The 20,628-nt window shown below is 48.9% G+C and overlaps 1 protein-coding gene across 2 annotated transcripts in view; it reads right to left on the bottom strand.

The window, feature by feature from the left end:
- Positions 1-20,628, bottom strand: part of VANGL1 (VANGL planar cell polarity protein 1) — a 46,487-nt gene that overhangs the window by 4,333 nt on the left and 21,526 nt on the right. For both annotated transcript variants that reach the window (XM_063351665.1, XM_063351656.1), the window contains 4 exons: positions 9,006-9,139; positions 5,791-5,923; positions 3,533-3,767; positions 2,011-2,283 (listed from right to left, as the gene is read on the bottom strand). In XM_063351665.1, coding sequence (XP_063207735.1) covers positions 2,023-2,283; positions 3,533-3,767; positions 5,791-5,923; positions 9,006-9,139 — 763 coding nt within the window. In that variant the 3' untranslated portion in view covers positions 2,011-2,022. The remainder of the gene's footprint in view (positions 1-2,010; positions 2,284-3,532; positions 3,768-5,790; positions 5,924-9,005; positions 9,140-20,628) is intronic.

Genomic DNA, 20,628 nt, shown 5'->3' with positions numbered 1-20,628 from the left:
AAGAGGTCGGACCCCCTGCCCTGTCCCCTGCATCCCTGCTTAAGGTGGCTGCTCCCTCCCACTGGCTCGTGGTGGGCACCGTCAGCCCACACCAGCCATGCCATGCAGGACCGGCAGAGCACCACTCCCTGCTCTTAGCCAGGCCACCTCGCACTGGTGGGAGTGGGGGGCAGCCCCACAAGCTGGTGAAGGAGCCCAGGGAAGGCCTGGGGAAGGCCAAAGGGGATGGGAAGGGCTGTCACAACTCCCCTCGGAAGATGATGCACCCTGGCAGCGAAAGGCACTGGCTAACGTACCTTGCTGAACTGGGACCTTCTGCGTTAAGACATCTGTATGGAGGGCAGGTCAGATCCTGCCTGACAGAGATATTTGCAAGGCAAAAGACTCAGGGGGTGGGGGCAGGGGGAGAATGAATCTAGCGTTTGCATGCACGCACGCAAATTTACCACCACCAGAGCAGGGGGGTTTCTTGGAGAAACCTGCCTGAAGGCAGGTCCCTGCCAGCCTTGGAGATGGCTCCAGAGTCACACGATGCCCTGTGCTGGCAATCTGACTTCAGATATCACTTTAGGGTCATCATTAAAAGCAAACCTTTCAAAACTCTGCAAACTTCAGACAACAAAAGTCATACACGAAAGCTGCACCGATAGGCAAAGGTGGCCTTACAAACCAAACTGCAATCTAAGACCTACACAACCCTCACAGGAGCAGGTCCCGGCACTGAGCAGAAAGTCCTGCAGTACAGAAAGCCCAAGAAAGGCAGGCAGATTTTCAACATTCAGACGTAGTTTGGTATTTCTTAGCTATAGCTGAAGGCGTATGGTGGGGAAGGACACACTGCAGTGTTTCCCAAGCACAGCAGTTCTCCAAAGCAAGTGCACGTGGCAAAGATCAGCCCTTCCCTGGCTCCTCTCCTCAAGGAGGGAAGTGCTTTTCCCCTTCTTTCCTCCAGATGCACTTGACGCCAGCTGGAGAGGGAGAGGCGCATTCCTACCTGCACCCCCCTTCCCCTCAAAGAGGCCGTCAGACATAGGGAGGGTCTGTGATTTATCTGAGGAGGAGCCAGGTACCCACCTACCCTGTCCCAGTGCAAATACGCAGCCCTTGCAGGTGCAAAAGGAACTGGCGGTAAGGCAGACCCCGAGGGGACTGTGACTAGAGGAACACATTGGGAAAGCCAGGCAGCAGGGGGCAGAAACAGGGAGCCCTGGGAGTGCCCGACACAGATGCGGGCAAACAGGAGAGAGGGAAGCAGGTGAGAGATAACAGGGAGCTGTGCCACGCAGAACAGTTTCACTAAAAAGCACTAGTAAAAACAAAAAATAAAATTAAAGAAACAGAAGCGCTGCAAGATGGGCTGATCCAGTTCAAGACAAACAGCTTCAGAGACACAGAGAGAAAAAACACACCCCGCTACTCTCGTACAGGTCCAGCACTGACAGAAGAGGGCACACAGAGAGGAGGAAAAGAATAAAAGTCTTCAGTCTCCAGAACAGGTGGCTCACAGAAGCAGCCCTCTCGCACCCGTTCTTTGATGCCCTCTCCTCCCAAAGCGAACAGGGACCAAAAAAAACTCCCCCTGTGCAAGGCAGGTTTCTAGTGCGGAGAGGTGAGCGACGCGCTCTCAAAGACAGCGACAGGTCGCAAAAGCAGAGACACAAAAGCGCAGGCGTGCGCATGGCGTAAGGCAGCGCTCCAGCAAAAATACCGATGTTGCAATCGTGCGGAGAGAGAGCGTGAGATTTACAGTATGCCTAGAAAGGTGGGGGGGGGGTAAGAAAAAAAATCTGTTCTGTCTCCAAGGCTGAGCTAACTGAGCCAAGTCACCCTGTCGCCTCTTAAGATATTTCTTTCTAGATAAGATAACCCAACTCCCCCCTCCCCTTTCCAAATAAAGTGCAGATGGTCAAATATTACTGGTCCATCATCTGCCAGTTTCAGTCAGCATTGGGGAAATTAAACCCAAAAGCACAATATTGAAAAAAAAATAAAAATCCCCAAACAACCCACCCTCAAAATCCCTTAGACTGAAGTCTCAGACTGTAAGCGGAGGACAAATTTATGAGATTTAGGGTCTATGAACTCTTCCGAGAGTTTGATGAAGGGGATTTTCTTCACATTAACAACAAGGCTGAAGTCCAAGCACTTGAGGACAAAAACAATGCCGTCTTGTAACCCGCTTGTGACCGCTTCCTCACTGACAAGCGTCCACTGCTTGGAGAACCAGCGATCCCTGTCGTACTGGAGGGTTGGGCCCGGGTTGAGGTAACGCTCCAGGAATGCCTGCCAAGAGAGGCACACGCGTTAGTGCTGGCCCTGCAACTTACTCTGTGTCAATGCTCTCTTCCCATTCCCAGGCACAGCTCCATGCGCACGGGCTTGCCATGCTGCAAATGGCTTCAGCATCCGTGCTTCAGGAGACATCCTCTCCCTAATCCGTCCCAGCTTTTCAGACTCCAGGAGCAGACACAACCAGCAGGAGATCCTCTTTCAATCCATCCCAGCAAGCTTGCAAAGTTATGGCCCCAACTTCTGCTGTCAGCACTGCCACCCAGCAGCAGCTCAGTAGAGCAGAGGACATTTCTCCCCCACCAGTCCCATAACCCATCCCAAAATTGCAGTCCCAGAAAGGCAGGTGGGACAGGTGGCCTTCCTTTCTTCAGGCCAACCTAGAGGTGGAAAGCAGAGGTTTCCATGTTTGCAGCCTGACTGAGGCTGCAAAACTGAAAGCAGAACAGAGAGCGCCGTTTGATGTCGCTTGAGTTTTAAAGTCTCCTTTGCAGTCTAAATGGCAGCAGAACTCCCCCCTGCATACCAGGGTGAGGTCCCAGGTGGATCCCAGTAAGACGGTGCTAAGCCCCATCTCTTGACAGCATTTATGCTCTTAGCGTAGTAAAGTCCTGGGTAAATGCCCGGTAGTAAATTCTTGCATTTCTAACCCTTCTCTAGGATTGTGGGGTGTTCTTGGAGGTGAAGGTGGAGAGTGGGAGGGAGATCGTGTGACCCGTTTCCCTCATCATTCAGTCCCTCCCTGTGTCTGCAAGTCAACAGTCACAGTCAAGGTGCGAAGCAGCAAACTGACATTTGAGCAAGTGGCCCATAAATTAGAAATGCTCTAAGAAGCGGTCCAAAATGCAGCACTGTAGAGGGGTGGGGGGGGAAGGTCCTTTGCAGGTTGCCATCTGCATCATGTCATCATGCTGCTACTGTGAGCCAGCTGGGAGAACATCCTGTGACTCCAGGAACAGGAGACTGGAGTCTTGGACACTTCTTTGGTACTCCCTCTGCTGAACTGGATACGAGAACAATTATCTCATAGGCACTTTCAAATAGAAAGAGACAGATGATGATGTAGAGGAAACATTACTTCCTTTTAAGACCTGATACAACCTACAATGCACTGATCATATCACAGAGAGCAACCGTAAAAACCTCTGCTCACCTCCCCTGACAATTTTCTGTTCTGCATGTACACACAGATGTGCCATCCCTTTCTCCCTCCTTCCTGCACCAATGTTAGAGAAAGCATTACCTTTGGTGTCATGTTATTGGTGATGCAGAAGGACAAGTGTTGCAAGATGCTCTCCATGCTGTGGTACTGTTGCTGGCGGGTGGTGCGAAGGTACTTCTGCAGAGCTCTTGCCATGGAGGGAAAGATTGCCTGGGCTGCTTCTCGGGGGTCCATCATCTCTCCTGGAGCTTTCTGCTGTTCCTCTGCCTGGAGGCGTTTGATGTGAGTGAAAGCCTCCTCTACTGCAACCACAAGCCTGCAGAAGGAAAACCAGCACAGAAAGAGTCACAACAAGAGAGGTAGGATGGATCTGTGGTTAAGGCAGAGCCTAGGAGTCAGGATTTACAAGCTCCTATTCCCATCTCTGCCACTGACTCACTGCCTGCCATCACACCATTTACATAAAATCTTCTCTACTGACAGTCTGAGAGGCAGACAGCAGCTTTTCTTTCCTTGCCCAAGCCGTCCAGCAACTGAGGGCCATAAAACAGGATTAAGACTTTAAAAGCCTGAGTGTCGTACTTGGTTCTGCCAACACAGCATAAACATCAGCTACATGAGTTAAACAAGACACAGCTGCCCTTGGGTTTAATGCACGTCTCTGAAAACAACGGTTCCAGCATACAGTACTGCAGCATGAAGCGTAAGGACGGGCAAGCAGTGAGGAAGGGGCTGGCTATAGCCTAGCATGACCCAGGACACAGACTGCTCCGTGACTCTCTGTGCTCAGAAGCTGCCATCCGCTCCGATTTACACCACCTGGGTACAGACCTTGTGCCACCGAATGATTGTTCTGCACCCCTCCACTCCCGCCTTCACTCCTAACACTGAAGCTACAGACATCCTCTGCAAACCATTCCCCTGTTGGCACAGGTGAGCAAACACTAAGACCGCACCATAGGAAGGCAAACAGATGCCAAACGACACTTGCAAGCATCTAAGGACTAAGGAACAAGCGAGGGGCTACGCTGCAGTAAGTGAGGAGAAAGCAATGATAGTGGAAGAGCCACCCAATAAAACTCTTTTAGCCCTCCAGACAGGACTTGTTTCACACTAAATTTCCACTCAAGTCAACAACTACTGTCCACACTGCCCTAAACACCCAAAGCATCTTAAAGCCAGGGGAAGCTGCGTCACGACCAGCAGAGGTATAGCATACTGCATTCAGACTCTATATGAGGAACAGCATGAGAAGCCCTCATCCCTGCCCATTTTGTTTAATTCGGCTTGGGAGACGTGGGGGGTGGAAATCAGTTTCTAATCTCCTCACGTCTTTTTGTTGCCGCTCTGACCTTTCTCCTTTGAAACATCTGGCCTGGTCCTCTAGTGACTGATGATTTTCCTCTGACTAAGCAGCTGTTCTAACCAAACTCGGCAACCAAGGGAGCTGTGCGCGAGTTACGATGCTACACTGCATGGAAAGGAACGTTTAGTTTCCTATTGCTCCAAGGCTGGAAGAGAGCCCAAAAGACAACGGCTATGGAGCACAGGTCAGACCGGAGCAGGCTATGGGGGGAGACACTGTGCCAGCACTTTCCTGATGAAATATAAACTGCCAAAAGAAAACACAAAACAAGACAGCTCCTTCCAGTTACGGCACATTCCTTCCAAACACAGCTCAGTTCAGGGGTGCCTGCCTGTAAGCAACTTGCCTCAAACTGTTAGGTACGTTAACTACAAACTGTAATTAGGCTCCAGAGCAAACAGAGGCACTATCGCAGGTCACCTCAACAAAGCATCAACTCTGCAGCCCATGTGCGACTGGCAGGAAACATACCTGTGTTCCAAAATAAAATGCAACCAGTTCTGGTCAAGCCTTTCCTCCCCAAGCCCCTGAAAAGGGAAAACTGCCCCTTTTAGTAGTCTGCAAACACAAATATTCTCCTTGCCCATGAACAGGCAACACCAAGTGCTCCACCGATCCTGCCCCTGGATTACTTGTGCTGAGACGACAAGCCTGGGCATGGGGGAAATAATGGGATTTCCTACAGTAAGTAACTACAGATTTGTCAAGCACTGGACTGCTCCCTAATCCGTGACATTGCCATTAGCTTATCCGGCATAATATACATGAGCTCCGCTTTATGCACGTTCTTCAGATAATTCCAGTTGCAAGCTGTCACTGTCCCTTGTGCATCTGGGTTTCGTATGCTTCTTTGCTGTGACAGATTTACAGCCAACCCCCAGCCCTTAACCATGGGTGTCCCCCGCCTCGTCAAGCCCCATGCGACTGAGTCTTGCAGCACCAAGGAGTGGCACCTGGGAAGGAACATTTTTACCTTGCACGGCGTTTTTTCACTCGGCGCTCGTGGTCGGCCTCTTCATAGTAGAGTTCGTTGTGACTGGAGTCCCGGCGACGGGCTGCGGCTGCAATCATGGCACGGGACTGCCCTGAAGCATTGTTACCTGGGCCTTTGAGAGATGAGGACAAGCAAGATGCAGACAAGAAAGGTGGCATTAATGCCACAGGAATGGGGCTGGGACAGACCAGCACCCCACAGCATCTGTCACAAGTGCTGTGCGGCTCCAGCCTTCCCAGCCAAGGCTACAAACCCTTCCCAGGTCCTCAGGAGCTCTAACAGAAACCTTGCTAGACAGCACAGGCTTGCAGAGGGGGCTTTGGCTTGTGGATGAGGGAAGTTAGTTGGGATGAAGGATCTCACGCAACGTACACAAAGGCAGAGGTGAGGTGTACATGCCAAGGATGCAACTTACCACCCATTATATACGTTTTCAGTTTGAAGGCAAAGGCAGCTGGCACACACCGCATTTCAGCAACAAGACAGTGTGAGAGCACGAGAAGGGAGGAGTTGGAAAGGGGAGAAAGACAAACACAAGAACATCAAGAGACATGAAGATGAACGAATGAAAGCCAAGCTCCAGACAGTTACACGCAGAGAGGACAAACAGGATGCAGAGGCAGCGGGGTCACCTTTAGAAAAAGCATAGGGTTTTCCAGAAGGGCAGATGCTGTCAGAGCAGCAGTCCTGCAACAGGGTAGGCTGGGGACTATATTCGTAGTAGCTCCTCAAGGCTCTCAGAGAAGTACCTGCCATTAGCATTTCTGTTGCTGTTAACGGATCCTACACACCTACCGGAACAGGGAAGCTGCACCTGGACAAGCGACAGAGCTGTCTGCTACAGGACCTTAACTAGTGACCCTAAAATGCAGTAGTAGGTTCTGCGGTTCCCCCATGAAGCTCACTTCTCTGGCTGGTTGGGCAGAGAGGGGAGGAAAAAAAAAAAAAAAAAGTCACTCCAGAAGAGTCTACCAACCTGTTTATCTAGATAGAAGATAGAGGTGGGTCTAACCAGAGGGACAAAGGAGAAATCTAGGACAGTCTCCAAACCACCAAGAGCTGCTTTTCTGACTAACTGCTCTGAAAGCCCACGCTCTCAAGTGGCAGTGGTCAAGGCCAATCAATTGCACAGACATGCTTAAAATTGTTCTGCTCATCCAAGGGCAACTTGTTCATTTTTTCTTAAAAAGCACAAACCAGATTCCAAGACAGAAGCCTGAAGCTCAGCAGTGGGAAGGACGAGCATTCACACAGACAGCTTCTTAAGAGTCTAAACGCTTCAGACACTGTTTGACAGCCCTGAAATGGAGGATATGACTCAAGGGAGACACTAGCTCCCAAATTTGGGTTAGAACTGCAATTGGACTTGTTGACTATGCCTGGTGATGAAAATCCTGGTTTTGAAGGTGAGCCTCGCCATTCCGTATAAGAGAGATTACTGCAAGATGTTTCTCCTTCCTGGCTACTCCAGTATCAAATACGAAAGCTGCCAACAAATTAGGCTGCCTTAATAGCATTACTGTCTTTTCACATGGAGGGTGTAAGAGACTGTCAGGATGCCAACGTAAGCTGCAGCCAGAACTATGCTCCACTTCATAAAATGGATGGGAATCTTCTTAAGGACATGCCTCTAAGCCTGAGATTTCCACATCCACAAAGGCAGCGGCATTGCACAAGGAACAGCCCAGGGAACTGGTACTGCTCCAGAAGGGAAGGCACAAGTTTTCAGGCCCTGGCAGGCTCATGAGCTTGACACTTAGAAAGGCCTGTCAGCCACATCTGGAGCTTACTTCTGGTTCCTTCTCTTACAACAAAGTTTTGTGAGCTAGCAGCTCCTAAGCCACTAACACTACCAGACTGGCAATTTTTCCTCCGAGCTTGGGAGTCCCAAGATCCCAGCAGGTGCTGCAGGGGCAGGGACCCTGCCACCTCCTGAAGAGATGCTGCAGCATCTCTTGAGAAGACAAGCCAGCTACTAAACAGAATGTCACACCCTGCAGCCAGCCTGGTGGGGCCGCTGGGTGTGAATGGTGTGCTGACACCTGTGGGATTGGGAAGCCCTCACTTTCCACACACCAGGCCTCATTGAGAGCGAGCAGCTGGAATGGAAGATTTCACCTCTAGGGAGCGCAGGGCAAGTCTGTTTGCTTGCCCTCTTCAACTCATCTCATTCTCTCCCACCTGAGAGCTTCCTCACTCCAGGGCAGCGGGGGACACACAATGAGCAAGGCTGCCCCTCTCCCTCACCCCTGCTTCCACTCACCCCTTCCCCTGTCAGGACAGGGACCTCCAATTAATTTTACAGACTCGGGAGTGCTGGATCAGGTTTAGGGAAATGCTTAGAATAAGGTCTTTAAAATTTCTGAAGTCACCAACAATGCAAAAAAAAAAAAAAATTAAGAAAACCCATAAGGCACTGGAGCTTTGTTGAACGCAAACCAATCATGTCTCATGTTTTCCCACGTTTATCATGCCTGCTTATCACGCCTAGCTTTCACTGATAGGGTTTAAGAGTGTCAAATGATTAAGTCCAGTTTTCACTGCTTTGAGCGTCCACAGGGATCCACCCAGCCATCCTCCCACAGACCTCTACAGAGCCCAAAAATTTGAAACAGGTTTGCAGAATGGCAAAGCTCAAGGGGGATAGTTATCTGTCTCTGAATTTCCATGAACTGCTTAGCGTCACGATGACTTGGAAGCATGGCCATGCATAAGCCAGGCATAGCTAATTTACTGCTAAGGCTGCTGCTTCTTCCCACATTGGTATCAACCTCCTTCACTTTCCTGAAGGCTGCCTGTGGAAGAGGCACAGTAAATGGCTGAGGAACTCATTTAGGTTAAAAGTTGTGTTTATTGTACTAGCACAACCAAGGAGATGACCCAAGGGTGACAAAAAGCAGAGGCTGCCTAAAACAAGCAGCGGTGCTGAGAAGTGCTTGTCAAGCCACATAATAATTAAGCCTGACCAGAACCTTGGCCGTTTCACCTGGCGAAGACAAAACCTTCATTGTGGGCTCAACACATCTGTAAAGTCATCTGGAACCGGCAAACTCAGCACCGTTAGGAAGATTTCCAGCAAGAGACAAGGATTTGGCAAAGCAAGAAGGTGAGAATGTGTGCATAACAAAGCATAAAGCCAACCCAGCCCTTCCCCATCCCACCCAGTCTCAGAGCCTACATTTCACCTCACCTACCATCAACATTGTAGACTTTCAGGCCAGCCATGTGCTTGGCTGCACGGGATTTGGAGGCTGTTAACAAGGCTGGGTTGTAGACTGTGAAATCTTTGTAGTAATTTTCCAGAACCACCAGTGCAGCTCGCTGGATGCTAGGGAGAAAAGAAAAAAAAACAAAACAAAACCAAAAACGTAAGACAAACCCCCCCAAAATGCAACAAGTTCTTTTGTTTCATTTAAAAAAAAAAAGAAGAAACAGTCACATTATTTGGAACGGGCTGCCACGCCCACGGCATTAGGCAATGTGCAGAATATTAATTACTCTCTCTGGGACTAACATTTCATCTGAGATGCAAGATAAACGTGTCTGCCCTCACCTCAGTGAGCGGATGACAGGGAATCCCTAAACAAGGGCAGCACAACCAGAAGCGCCCAGGCTGCCCGCAGCATGGGAAACTGCAGAAGAAGAGCTCAGCCCTCCTCGGCGGTACGATAGCTGCAAAGCAGAGTCTTTGCCCAGGCTGAAGACCGCAGCACCACGCTGGTTTTGCTGTAGCCGGCTGGCTCAGGATGGAGGGACTGGCTCAGGATGGCTGCTTTTCCCTTTGAGTCATTTCCAGCCACACCTCGCAGCTCCTCAGGTCTCCTCCATCCCAGCACTGACAAGAGCCCAATCTCTTCAGCTTTCACAGCAAGATAAGATCGCTGCCTGAGGAGTGCTGCTGCTGCTGCTGCTTGTTAAATCCCAGGCAAGGGACAGAATAAGGAGCAGTGGCGCTCCCTCCCTCCCTTTGAAGGGATGCCGCTCCATAAAATAATGACACACGGGAGCAAAACAGCACACGCGCCAGCAGCAGGAAAGGCTCAACCCAGAGGTATCTTCCTTTGCAATCATTTTGACAACAGCGAGACAGATGTCTGTAGGCACTGCTACTAACAAATAGGACTGTATTTCAAAACAAGCCAGAGCTATGGTATTTAAAAATGCCAGCACACGTGCGGGATCTAGGACATAGTTCTCCCCACGTTGCTCCGGCTCTGTGCCCCGGCATGGCACTACGTCCGGCTGGCTGTAGTATTCTCAGCAAATCGCCAAGATCACCGATTCAGTCAGCTGGAGTTTGCCAAGAACCCACGCTTTAAATTCATTTTGAACCCACAAAAATTACAAGGGAACTGCCAACACATTTGTTGCCAGTTAATTGTAAAGTTCACACTTACCAACAAAGCCTCTCCTAAGGAAAGCAACCAAGTATTCTCACACATGTTACAACATAGGAAGAAAACATTACAAGGATGGTAACGTGGGAAAATAAGACATGAACAAATTAAGACCTAAATTCAATTCTCAGCACTACCACCAATTCAATGCGCACTCCCAGAGGAGCAATTTAAATGTTCCTGTGCCTTGTGCTAATATTAAACTTTTGCATCACACCCCAGTAATTTAAACACACACACACCCTTCTGCCATCCTCATTCTCCAGCTGCCCCCCCCCACCGATCACTGAATTAAGCGTAGATGCCAGCCCATTCACGAGATTCTGAGAAAGAAGAACAAACCCAGACTTGTTCACTGTGTACCTTCATCAGTCAGTATTACAGTACAGCGCCATGTATTTCACTAGCTTTGTACCTTTAAGATGATGAATTTAGCTTTTGAAGCAAATTCCACCTTGAGCACTGTTTAGTGGGGTCTTTTGCATCAAGGTAGAGCATCTTAAAGAAGCTTTACTTTTCAGGCGTCAGTCCTTCCTATCTCCTCATATCAGGTTTGTTAAAAGCAACTCTACTTAAGCACTCAGCTACTGATATGGAATTAAAAGCCACTATTTAATCAAGGAAATAATCTTCCTTTAATGAAGTAGTAGAGACTGACCCACTGCCACACACGTGTAGGTGCTGACACAGAAGAAGTGAAAGCCGGTTTATTTCTCCCTGCCAATCTTTTGATTTCTACCGTGAGTTTGCTGCAGCTTAGAACCAAAATTTCATAAAAGAAGCCATGTGGCGGCAGCACATATTCCCCCTTCCGACTACATTCAAATATGAACGAGTTTTTCCATGTCCAGTTCCCAGGAAGGTAAAACTCCATAGTTTCATCTCAAAACGCAACATTTGGAAAACTAGGATCAACTGAAAACGAGAAGATAAAAATGAACAGAGTTATACTCTGCTAGTACACTGCGCTCATTTCAGGCAGCGTTGGGACTTCCATCCCAGCAGTGGAGATGTTTGGAAGGTGCTCCACTGACCAACTAGCTCTATTAGGACAAAGCACAATGCTTCACAGGACAGAATCATTTATTTTAATACATACGCGTTTTCCCTGGACCCCACACAGAACGTTAGCATCAGGACGACAGCTTTCCCCACCCACTACCCCTTCCATCCCCTCACTAAATAACCTACACTAGCCCACCAATTCATTGGCACACGCACCCAAAATCCAAACGCTATAAAGCTTTTACATTGCAATAAGCAAGCATCATTGCCCTGAAAATTAAAGCCCAGCTATTTTTTGCTGATGCAAATCCAGCATAGGCTCAGTCCTGCACAAGAGATACCCCAATCACACAGAAGATCTGCTCTAAAGGGAGAGAACTGTAATTAAACATCAGTTTCCTAAATTTCTACCAGCCCATTCAGTCTCCCGTGTAGTCCACCCTAAGCATGCCAGGTTAGGAAGACTGCTGGACTGCAACCCTTAAAATTCTCTTTTAAAAGGGGTAAAAAAAAAAAAAATATTAAAGAGAAGATGCTGCGTACAAGAAAATTAGAAGGGTCACCGTAATTAGCAAGAGTGAGGAGAAGGCTGAATCAGAGCCTTCTGGGCTGTGTTGCTCAACCTCTTCACCCACATCAAGGGGAAGCCTCACCCTGCGCAGCGCAGGACGGCCAGCCCTGCCCCATGCGGGAGCTGTAAAGCAACAAGAACCACCACCCCCCCCAGAACAGGCACAGCCGTCACAAGCCTGGCAGAAAGGGACCCAACACACTTGTGCAATACAGTGTGCAAGCAGGAGGGTAACTGGAAGCAATCAAACACCCAGAGCTTTGCTCCTGCTCGTTCCTCAGGGCTGCGAAACACTAAGGAATCCTGCTGCCTCCTCCCAGCAGAAATTCAGTTTTCCGGGACTTTCTGCTGCAAGGCAGACCCTCTGGCTGCCTGGCGAGCAAGGCGAGGTGGCCGCAGCAAAGCCTCCTCTCCACCCAACACGCCAGCTCCGATGGGAATGGAAACTGGCAGTCTTCCCGGGAGCCCGCATTCGGAGGCTGTTTCCTCGCAGAAGCGTCTCGGGAGGAGATCACCACCACCATGTCGGTCACTGCATTCACTCACCCCGCGCTTCAGCAAACTCCGGCTTTCCTTGCATTTACGGCTTTATAAAAGAATGGGGAGGGGCAGGAAGAAAACGAACAGCGAGTCTCAATGCTTAATTGCCTGCTCGCAGAGGGTCAGAGCGAGGATCCTCCTCACGTCCTACACAAAGCGGGTCCGGCACACCAATATATTTCAGGCGTTGTGACAAACTACCGGCACACAGAAAAGCCTATCGGGACACAAAAAGCATTTCCATGCAACAGTTCAGACTCAGAAAACCTATAACACGACAAAAAAAAAAACCCAAAAAAACAAACCACCAACTCTTGCACAGGCCAGTGACCGACTGTAAACCCAGTTTTCCTTGTAGGCAATATTGGTAAGGCTCTCTGCTTTGTTGCTTTGCATTTTGTGTGGTTGGAGGGTTGATGTGTTTTGTTCTGCTTTTTTAAATTATTATTATTATTACTACCCTGAAGAAGGCCATGTCACAGCACGCTGCCAACAAGGAAAGCAAACAAGCAAATCCAACAGAAGCACGGGGCACCTCAGTGGCATTTGGCAGCAGAGAAACACAGTCCTTTGCAAACAGCAATGAATTAACTTTTACAGGGCATCCAAGGAAGTGGAGGAGGGGACTATGTGACACAAAGGCAGCAACTATTGCCAATTTTTTTTTTTCTCCCCTCTAAAGGTAAGTCAGGAACAGTTTTGCCTGAATACTTGCTGCTACGCAGGATTTCGATATTTGAGATCTTGCCATACTCTGTAGCTCAGAGGCCATTTTGGCTTTGCATTTGCTTTCTGTGACATAGCTACACCAACACTGAATTTGGCTTTTTTAGAGGATTTCCAAGAAAACAAGCCAGTGCTATACTGAAGCACAGCACAAGGAAAGAAGCCTGTTTATATAATCAAAACACCGGCTTTGGGCCCTGCCGGCTTCTAGAAAAATGGTTTTGACTTTTCTCAAGTGGTGGGAAAGGGTTAGCGAAAAAGAAAATAAGGAGGGGGGGGAAAAAGGGATTGAAGCCACACCTCTACGCTCAAAGTTGCCATTGGACACACTAGGGTCAAACCCAACCGACTGCAGCAGCCATCATTCACATGGCTTTAGCAGTTTCAAGCTTTCCTGTAAGCTAGAAATGTCACTTGTCACGGTACTATACCAACCATCAGCCAGACACTGCTCGTCACTGAAGGCAGAGCAATGCCCCACACTTTTCCAACAGGTACGGATATAAATGCACATCCAGAAAAGAGCCGCTTGCTACCAGAGCGCCCACTTCCTTACCTTGCTACGGATGCAAATCCTGCAGCACCAGAGCTTAGGGTGAGCCACGCACCCAAAATCCACAGGGATACTCAGAGAGGTCTGATCACGGCTGTGCTAATTGAGGGCTGAGGAAGCCTAGGGCTATTTAATCAAATGGTTCCCAACACAGACTCCTCTCCTCCAAACAACTTTTTTTTTTTTTTTTAAACGTTCTCCAAAACAGACACAGCATCAAAACAAGCCGAGGTCTCTGGGCACACGAAATACATGCCACAGCCAGTTGGGAGGCTTTGGCGCCTGAAAGAGGAGCTGAGCAAGGATTGCACACAGCAACCTTCCACGCAGAGCCAGCTTTGCCTTATGTGTTGTCTCCAGCCTACAACTGCATCAAGCTTATCTACTGCAAGAGAAGCTGAGGTCTCCTGAAGTGCTGAGCTACTCATCCACAGCACTTCTTACTCTCTAGCGCTGCTCTCATCTCACACCCAACAGGCTCAGAAAGCTTCTGTGCCTTCCCAGAAGCACCCTACAATCGCTTCTCCCTCCCCAAAAACCCCTTTCCTTCACATACTCTTTTGCGAGGCGCAGAGCTGAGGCTTGAGTTCCTGGTCCTTCACCTCGCTTAGCTGCTCTTCCCAAGCAGTCACCAGGACCGAAGCCTTGGAAATAAAACTGGAAATAGACAACTGAAATTAAAAAAGCTTCCCACACCAACAGCCCTGCCGAAAACAGTTACAGACGGTATTTCTGCCATCCTCTACCCAGACTTGCTACCCCACTCTGCCAACCATAGGTAGGGGTGTAGCAGGTTGCCCAGGAAGATGCTCCCCGGGAGGCACGGCTGTGCCAGGGGCCATCTCCTGGCAGCTGGCGGAGGAGGAGGGATTTGGTACTCGCCGTCTTTCCCAAGCAGCACCTTGATGCAAGGCTCCCAAGAGGGCTGAGGTTGCGCAGAAGCACTTTGCAGTGCTGGCAGTAGCACCACTGCCTCAGCTACACTTTTGTCCTCTCCGGTAAACAGAGATGGAGTCAGATCTCAGCAAGAGATGCCAAGACAAGGAACTCCTCCTGCAGCTGTGGCCAAACAAGCAGAGCAGAAAAATGCCTTTTGATCGTTGTAACTACAACAGCATTTCAGTCTGGTAGAGTCAAAAGAACAAGACCGCAGCCCCTAGGAACAGGAAAACCACGTTTTCTTGTCAGACAGCCACAACTGAAGTCTTCACTCAGCTAAGGCAGGCAAGCGCAATCCTTGCCCTCCCTGGAACCAGCACCAGGCGACCAAGACGCAGCCAGTTTGTTTTAGATACCTGACTGCTGGTATTTGGACAGGCAGGGAAGAGAATCTGCAAGGTCAAGCCTTTATTGGGGAAGGGAAGGACACCTCAGTGTAGTAACAGGTTGTCACTGTGATGGCAGCATGGCTGATGCCCCCAAGGAAGCAAACATCCATCTGTGAATGGTGCAATATATATGGAGCCTAAACACACACACACAGAGGGTTCATCCCACGGTTTGCAGCAACCAGTCCCCATCTGTTCTGTCCCCTCCCAGCCTTTTTTAAAAAGAAGTAAAAAATAAAAGAACAGGAACTGAAGTCTGTGTCTGTGCCCCTCAAGGCTGGACATCTGAACAACTGTCACATGAATATTGTAAGTTTTAGGAGAGCATCAGCCGGGTTTCTAGCCACAGATATCCCCTTTTTCTGCCCTGCATAGTCCAAGATACAGTGCCCTCCAACACACATGCTCTACACCAAGTCTCATATTTTGTGAGACAAAAAGCTGAATTAACACACCAGTTGTGCAATACAGTAGTTCACTGCTGATGCAGAAGGGATTTCAATGTACAGATTTTCTGAATGAGAAGGGGAGAGCAGGATTCATTTTCAAGTTGGGTTTTTTTTTGCTTGTTTTCTTCAATAGCAGCCTAGCGAAAACCCTCTAGCATGGATAAAAAAGGAAAGGACCCATGCAAGTCTACTACTGATGTCGCTGCTATGTTCTAATCTTTTTATTTGGAAGAGAAGCTGTAAGTATGGAAACAGGAGCTTTTAAAATACAGGATTTTACAGGAGGGTATAACCAAACTTTAGGAAAAAAAAAAATCCACTCCTTTATGTCATACGACCTAAACAAGCTACTTATTTAAGCCTCCCTGAAGAACCCTATAAAAGTATTCCCAGGCCTGTACTAAGAAGATGTTGCCACAGAAGTACAGAGCGCTACGTTTTAGCAAGCAGCTATAAAACACCAGTAAACCCACAGGCATGCTCCCATTGCAATTCTCCTTCTGAGAAGCTTTCCAGCTTGATACTTCAGGAAGTTAACTGGTCTTCAGGGTACCAGCACATGGGCTGAATGTTTTTCCCAGTCACCTTTATTGGTAGAACTTCAAATTTCAATGAATGCTTTCCCAACAGCTGCACTGCCCTTGCTTCCACATCCAATAGCTGGAGGTGGCAGCTAGTATAATTAACTAGGACAAAACCCCAAGACACTAGTGGTAATACGTCGTGAGGAAGAGGAAAGCACAATCCTCTCACTCGAAGAGTGGTCTGAAAGGTATAATAATACGGTTTACCAGCAAAAAGACAGTCACTGTGTTGAGGTCAGATACTGTGACCGCACCATACTTCTCTTCTTCGGTAACACAGTGAACATCTCATTTCATGGTATACAGCGCCAAAGGAGGCAAAGACCATAGGGATGCTTGTTACCCTCATGAATATGATGAATACATCATATTCAACAGATAGAAAACGAAATTAAGAAATAAACTGCAAAATCCCAACATGAGTGTTAGAAACAACGAAGGTCCTGGAGTACCAGAAGAACTTCCTATCGGGGGCAGGAGACTCTTTTCACAAGAAAAGGAAGACTTAAGCCCTTGCTGAGCTCAAGCTTCTTCCCAGGTCCGCTGTACGCCAATCCTCAGATGCCTTACTGCAAGGGGTCAGCCTAGGTAACCAGAAAGGCTGCCTTCCAGCCCCCTCACAGAACAGCAAAGGGGAGTTTGTTGGCATGTGGCAAAGGGACGTTGCACCGATTACCTCAGCCCATCCACTGGGACGGGTACGCGAGCGTACAACAAGAGCAGCTTCAGGGCCGCGTCTGAAAGAGCAGCTTGTGAACGCCTGAGCACGTGGCGCGACAAACCTCTCCCCCAGAAGGCTGATGGAGACAGCTGCCAGGAGAGCAGGCTCCAAAGCAAACCACTCGCATCCTCCTACGCCAGGACCGCCTCTCCAAGACGAACAGCCTGTGTGTGGGGGGGGATGTTGTTTTCAAGCACTTACAAGGCAGATACCTAGCAGAACCACTAAATCCAAACGGTACAGCTCACAGATTAGCCAGTGGACAACAGCAGCTTTCAGGCACTAACAGCTTGGGCTGGATTTCAACAAGTTCCTCAGACACCAATAACCACAGGCAGATGCCCCAACAGCTCTCAAACTAGACATACTCTTCCCTTTGATCATATATAACACATTCAAACAGGGGAAGGCTCTACCTTCTCATCAGACAGAGAGCAAACCCTTGCTACCAGCACCTCATTGCCCCAGGGTCTGCTCCAACACAGAGAAAAACAGATGAGAGCAAAGGAGCTGCCCATGCCTGGCCACGTACCCACCACGTCCCAGCCACCCACAGTGAACCGAACCAACACCTGGCCAGACATCCCCACCACAAGCTCAACCCAGCACCCTCAGCAGTAGTTGAATTGTATCTGGAAAGCAGCGGCTACTGGGATCCACACGCTAGAGATCAGGAATGGGTTTTCCAAGGGCACTGCCAGCACACCAAGCAGTCTGCCTCCATGCCATGGTTTTGCAAAGTGATGGGGTATCCTCAAGGGAGCTACTGAGAATACAAACTTGCTTATTTAGAAAAAAAAAAAAAAAACAAACCCCAAGCAACTACCATCTGCTCACATTGAAGCAAAACCAAAGCTGTGAAAGGCCTCCTTTATCTGTTGAGCAAACTGTCAGGTTGGGAAGGAGGGCAGCGAGAGAAGAGCACAAAGGGGTCAACTTAAGCAAAAAGAGGATGGGAGGAAGCTGCTGCCAAGCTGTCCCCATGAACCTGCAGAGCACGGCAGATACAGGCACAGGTCTGTCTGCTGACAGAGAAGGGGCAAGACGGCTTCCCCAGGCACCTGTGGGTGTTGCACCCAGCTGCCAGCAGCCCAAGCAGGCTCCGCTTGTCCGCACCCAACTCGAGACAGGCCCATGACTGATTTGAGAGAGTTAGGGACACTGCTGAAGTAGATCTTACAGTTAACATCTCCATAACTCAGCAGACTATTGAGGCCAATGAACCCTGTGGAAGGAGACCCACACAACTCAATAATTTAGGGAGTCCCATCTCACAGCTGGTAATTTGACTCTACACCAAGCCCACAACAATAAGCTGCCATGGCGTACACCATGTCCGACTCTGCACTTTAACGAACTTGGCCTGGGACACGAGACCCGTCCCTCATGTTTGGGCCACAGCTGGTTCCCTGTAGGCCTGCTGGGTAGGGGAGGAGAAGCAAGGACTTGATGCTGCCCTTTGTCCAAGCTCAGCAGAGGAGTACACCTTTGCAGACAGAGCCACGTACCACCAGGGACTGCTCCTGCTCTGCAGGCAGACTGCAGCAATGCATGGGCACAACCTATCTCCTCACGCAGACAGCAGTAGGACCACTTTCAATGAAACCATCACCACCACATGAGCACGCTGTCCTCCCTCTTTCCCTCTGCCCCATCACACCTTTCTTCTGCCACCACAAGCCTTTGGAACCCTTAAGCACTAGAAGGGTAGTTAAAAAGAGTGCAGAAATTGAGCTGGGCTAAATAATCCAGGAAGAAAAACACACGCACAAACTATAAAGCTACACAGATAACAGAGATACAAATTACCAGTTTCACCATTCAGATCCTTGTGCAACCAGACAAGATTTCTTTGGGAGGGGTGAAGAAGGATCAGACAGTTGACAGGATTTTTTTTTTGCAGCAGCATTAGTTTAAGAAGTGATGTGAAACTATGATCAAACGTTTATGTAATTGAGGGCTGTACTGAGTATTTATGAGGAAGGCTTAACCTCTTTTAAAAGAAGTTTCTACATATTTGAGGTTATATTTAGGATTTAAGCAACTTTCAAACAAGTCAGGGTGGACAGGATGACACCAAGGTGTGCTCTACCTTCTGAGCACAGGAGTTGGGAACAAGACCATGAGCTTGCCCTGCACGCAGGAGTGAAACAGGCACTCAGTGCAGACACATAAGGGATGAAATACCAGACTTCCCTGAGCTCTGGGGCACCCATCACCCTCCAACTTGAGCTTGTGTCCTGCTCAAGCACCTGGGCACCTTGCAGCAGCCAGCAATACACGGTACCCTGGATTACCACTTCCAGTCCCTGGGAGTAGCATGATCTGTGACAGCGATGCATTTCTTCTTCCCAAAATACACGTATGCTATGCCTCTGATTAGTCTGAGCCTCAAAAGAAAAAGAAAATAAAAATGCAGGATCTGGCAGGTATGGCAAGTTTATAAGAGTCTACCTTTTCAAAAGATAATTTAAAGCCTGACCATGCATCAAATAAGGCCAGAGCCTTTAGACTCTAGAAGGAATTCTTCAAGTTACATTAATAGTTATGAAGTAACTAAGGGTGCGGTGGGGGTTTTAAGTGGAAGTTGAGAAATGCAACTTTAACTCCGAGGAAAAAGCAGAAAGCGTTCGAAGTTCCTACTGGCAGCAAAACTATAGTGCTGTAATAGGACTTCACATTTAGATGCTGCTGCCGTGAAACCTCAGTATTCAGAGCTCTTGTTCTAAAGGCAACCTGGTAGGGTGCTCTCTCAGGAAAGAGGACCACCCCTTGACCCCCAGCAGGGGACGGCATTAACCCAGCCAGACTTGGAATGAAGTTTGCCATTTGCATTAATACAGCAGCTTCAATTTCTAGGATTCCGCTCACAACACCTCGGAGCATTACTTCCCTGCAAGCGTACATGGACAGGCTTGAAGAGGCAGCATCGACGCTACCCTTGCACACAGAGGAGTATCAGCTCTCAAACTACAGCCCATCCCTCCCTGCACAGCATCCCTCCTCCACCCCTGCAGGCTTTACACAAGCAAGAGATGCCTCATTTTAAAGCCAGCACCCAGCGGACCCTACAGACAACGCTGGGGATGCAACGGGCACGGTCCGCAGTTCTGAGCTGGGCGTCAAAAATCCATCCCCCAATAAGGATGCAGATGACCCTCCACCAGGACCTTCAGGAGCGCAAGCTGGCGTCGGCAGCCTCCATAGCACAGCGAAGGGGCTCACTGCTGTGCCAGGAGGCTGTTTTGCCGTCAGCTGGGGAACAGCTCTCCCCAAACTGTCAGCTGAGGTCCCCGCTTGACCTAAACTGCTCAAGGGGAGTTCAAGCAGAGAGGTTTGTTTAAGGGGATCGAGTGCTGGAGGGGGAATCAAGTTATAACCAAAAATATTGCCCTCAGTTTTGTGGGGAAAACAAAACAAAACAAAACAAAAAACTAAAAAAATTATTTTACTACCACGCAGCTCCCTATTAACTCCTCCTTATTCCTTCAGGGTAGGCTCAGGAATTATCTTCCAGCTTTCTTGGACACATTACTTGGTTGTGCTGTACTAGAACTGTAAATTCACAGTTTCTTGCACTTTTAACAAAAAGCGAGCCTCCTCCTTTCCCCCAAAGGGCACACAGCTCACTCCTTTGTGGAATATTTGTATTTCATCATTCGCCACAAGAAACGGATGTCAAAGGTTGAGGGGGTGGAATTTTTTTTGCAGCATTTGAAGATAAAAGTATCTTCACAGCCACAAAATTTGTTCAGCAGCTTAGGGAGACCATCTGTCTCCGTGGGTGGTACACGCAGGCGATTTGGAGGGCACCGACAGCAGGGGAAAAGGAATTACATGACAAACCCCTTAAGTACAGGGTAGGCTGGAGTGCACGCTGTTCTTGTACTTCTGGGCAGTGTTGATTTTGAAAGACAAACCAACGAGAAGGGAAATCCCTGCA

Source organism: Chroicocephalus ridibundus, chromosome 1, assembly GCF_963924245.1.
Source record: "Chroicocephalus ridibundus chromosome 1, bChrRid1.1, whole genome shotgun sequence".
Taxonomy (NCBI): domain Eukaryota; kingdom Metazoa; phylum Chordata; class Aves; order Charadriiformes; family Laridae; genus Chroicocephalus; species Chroicocephalus ridibundus.
This window is presented reverse-complemented; position numbering and strand designations above follow the sequence as displayed.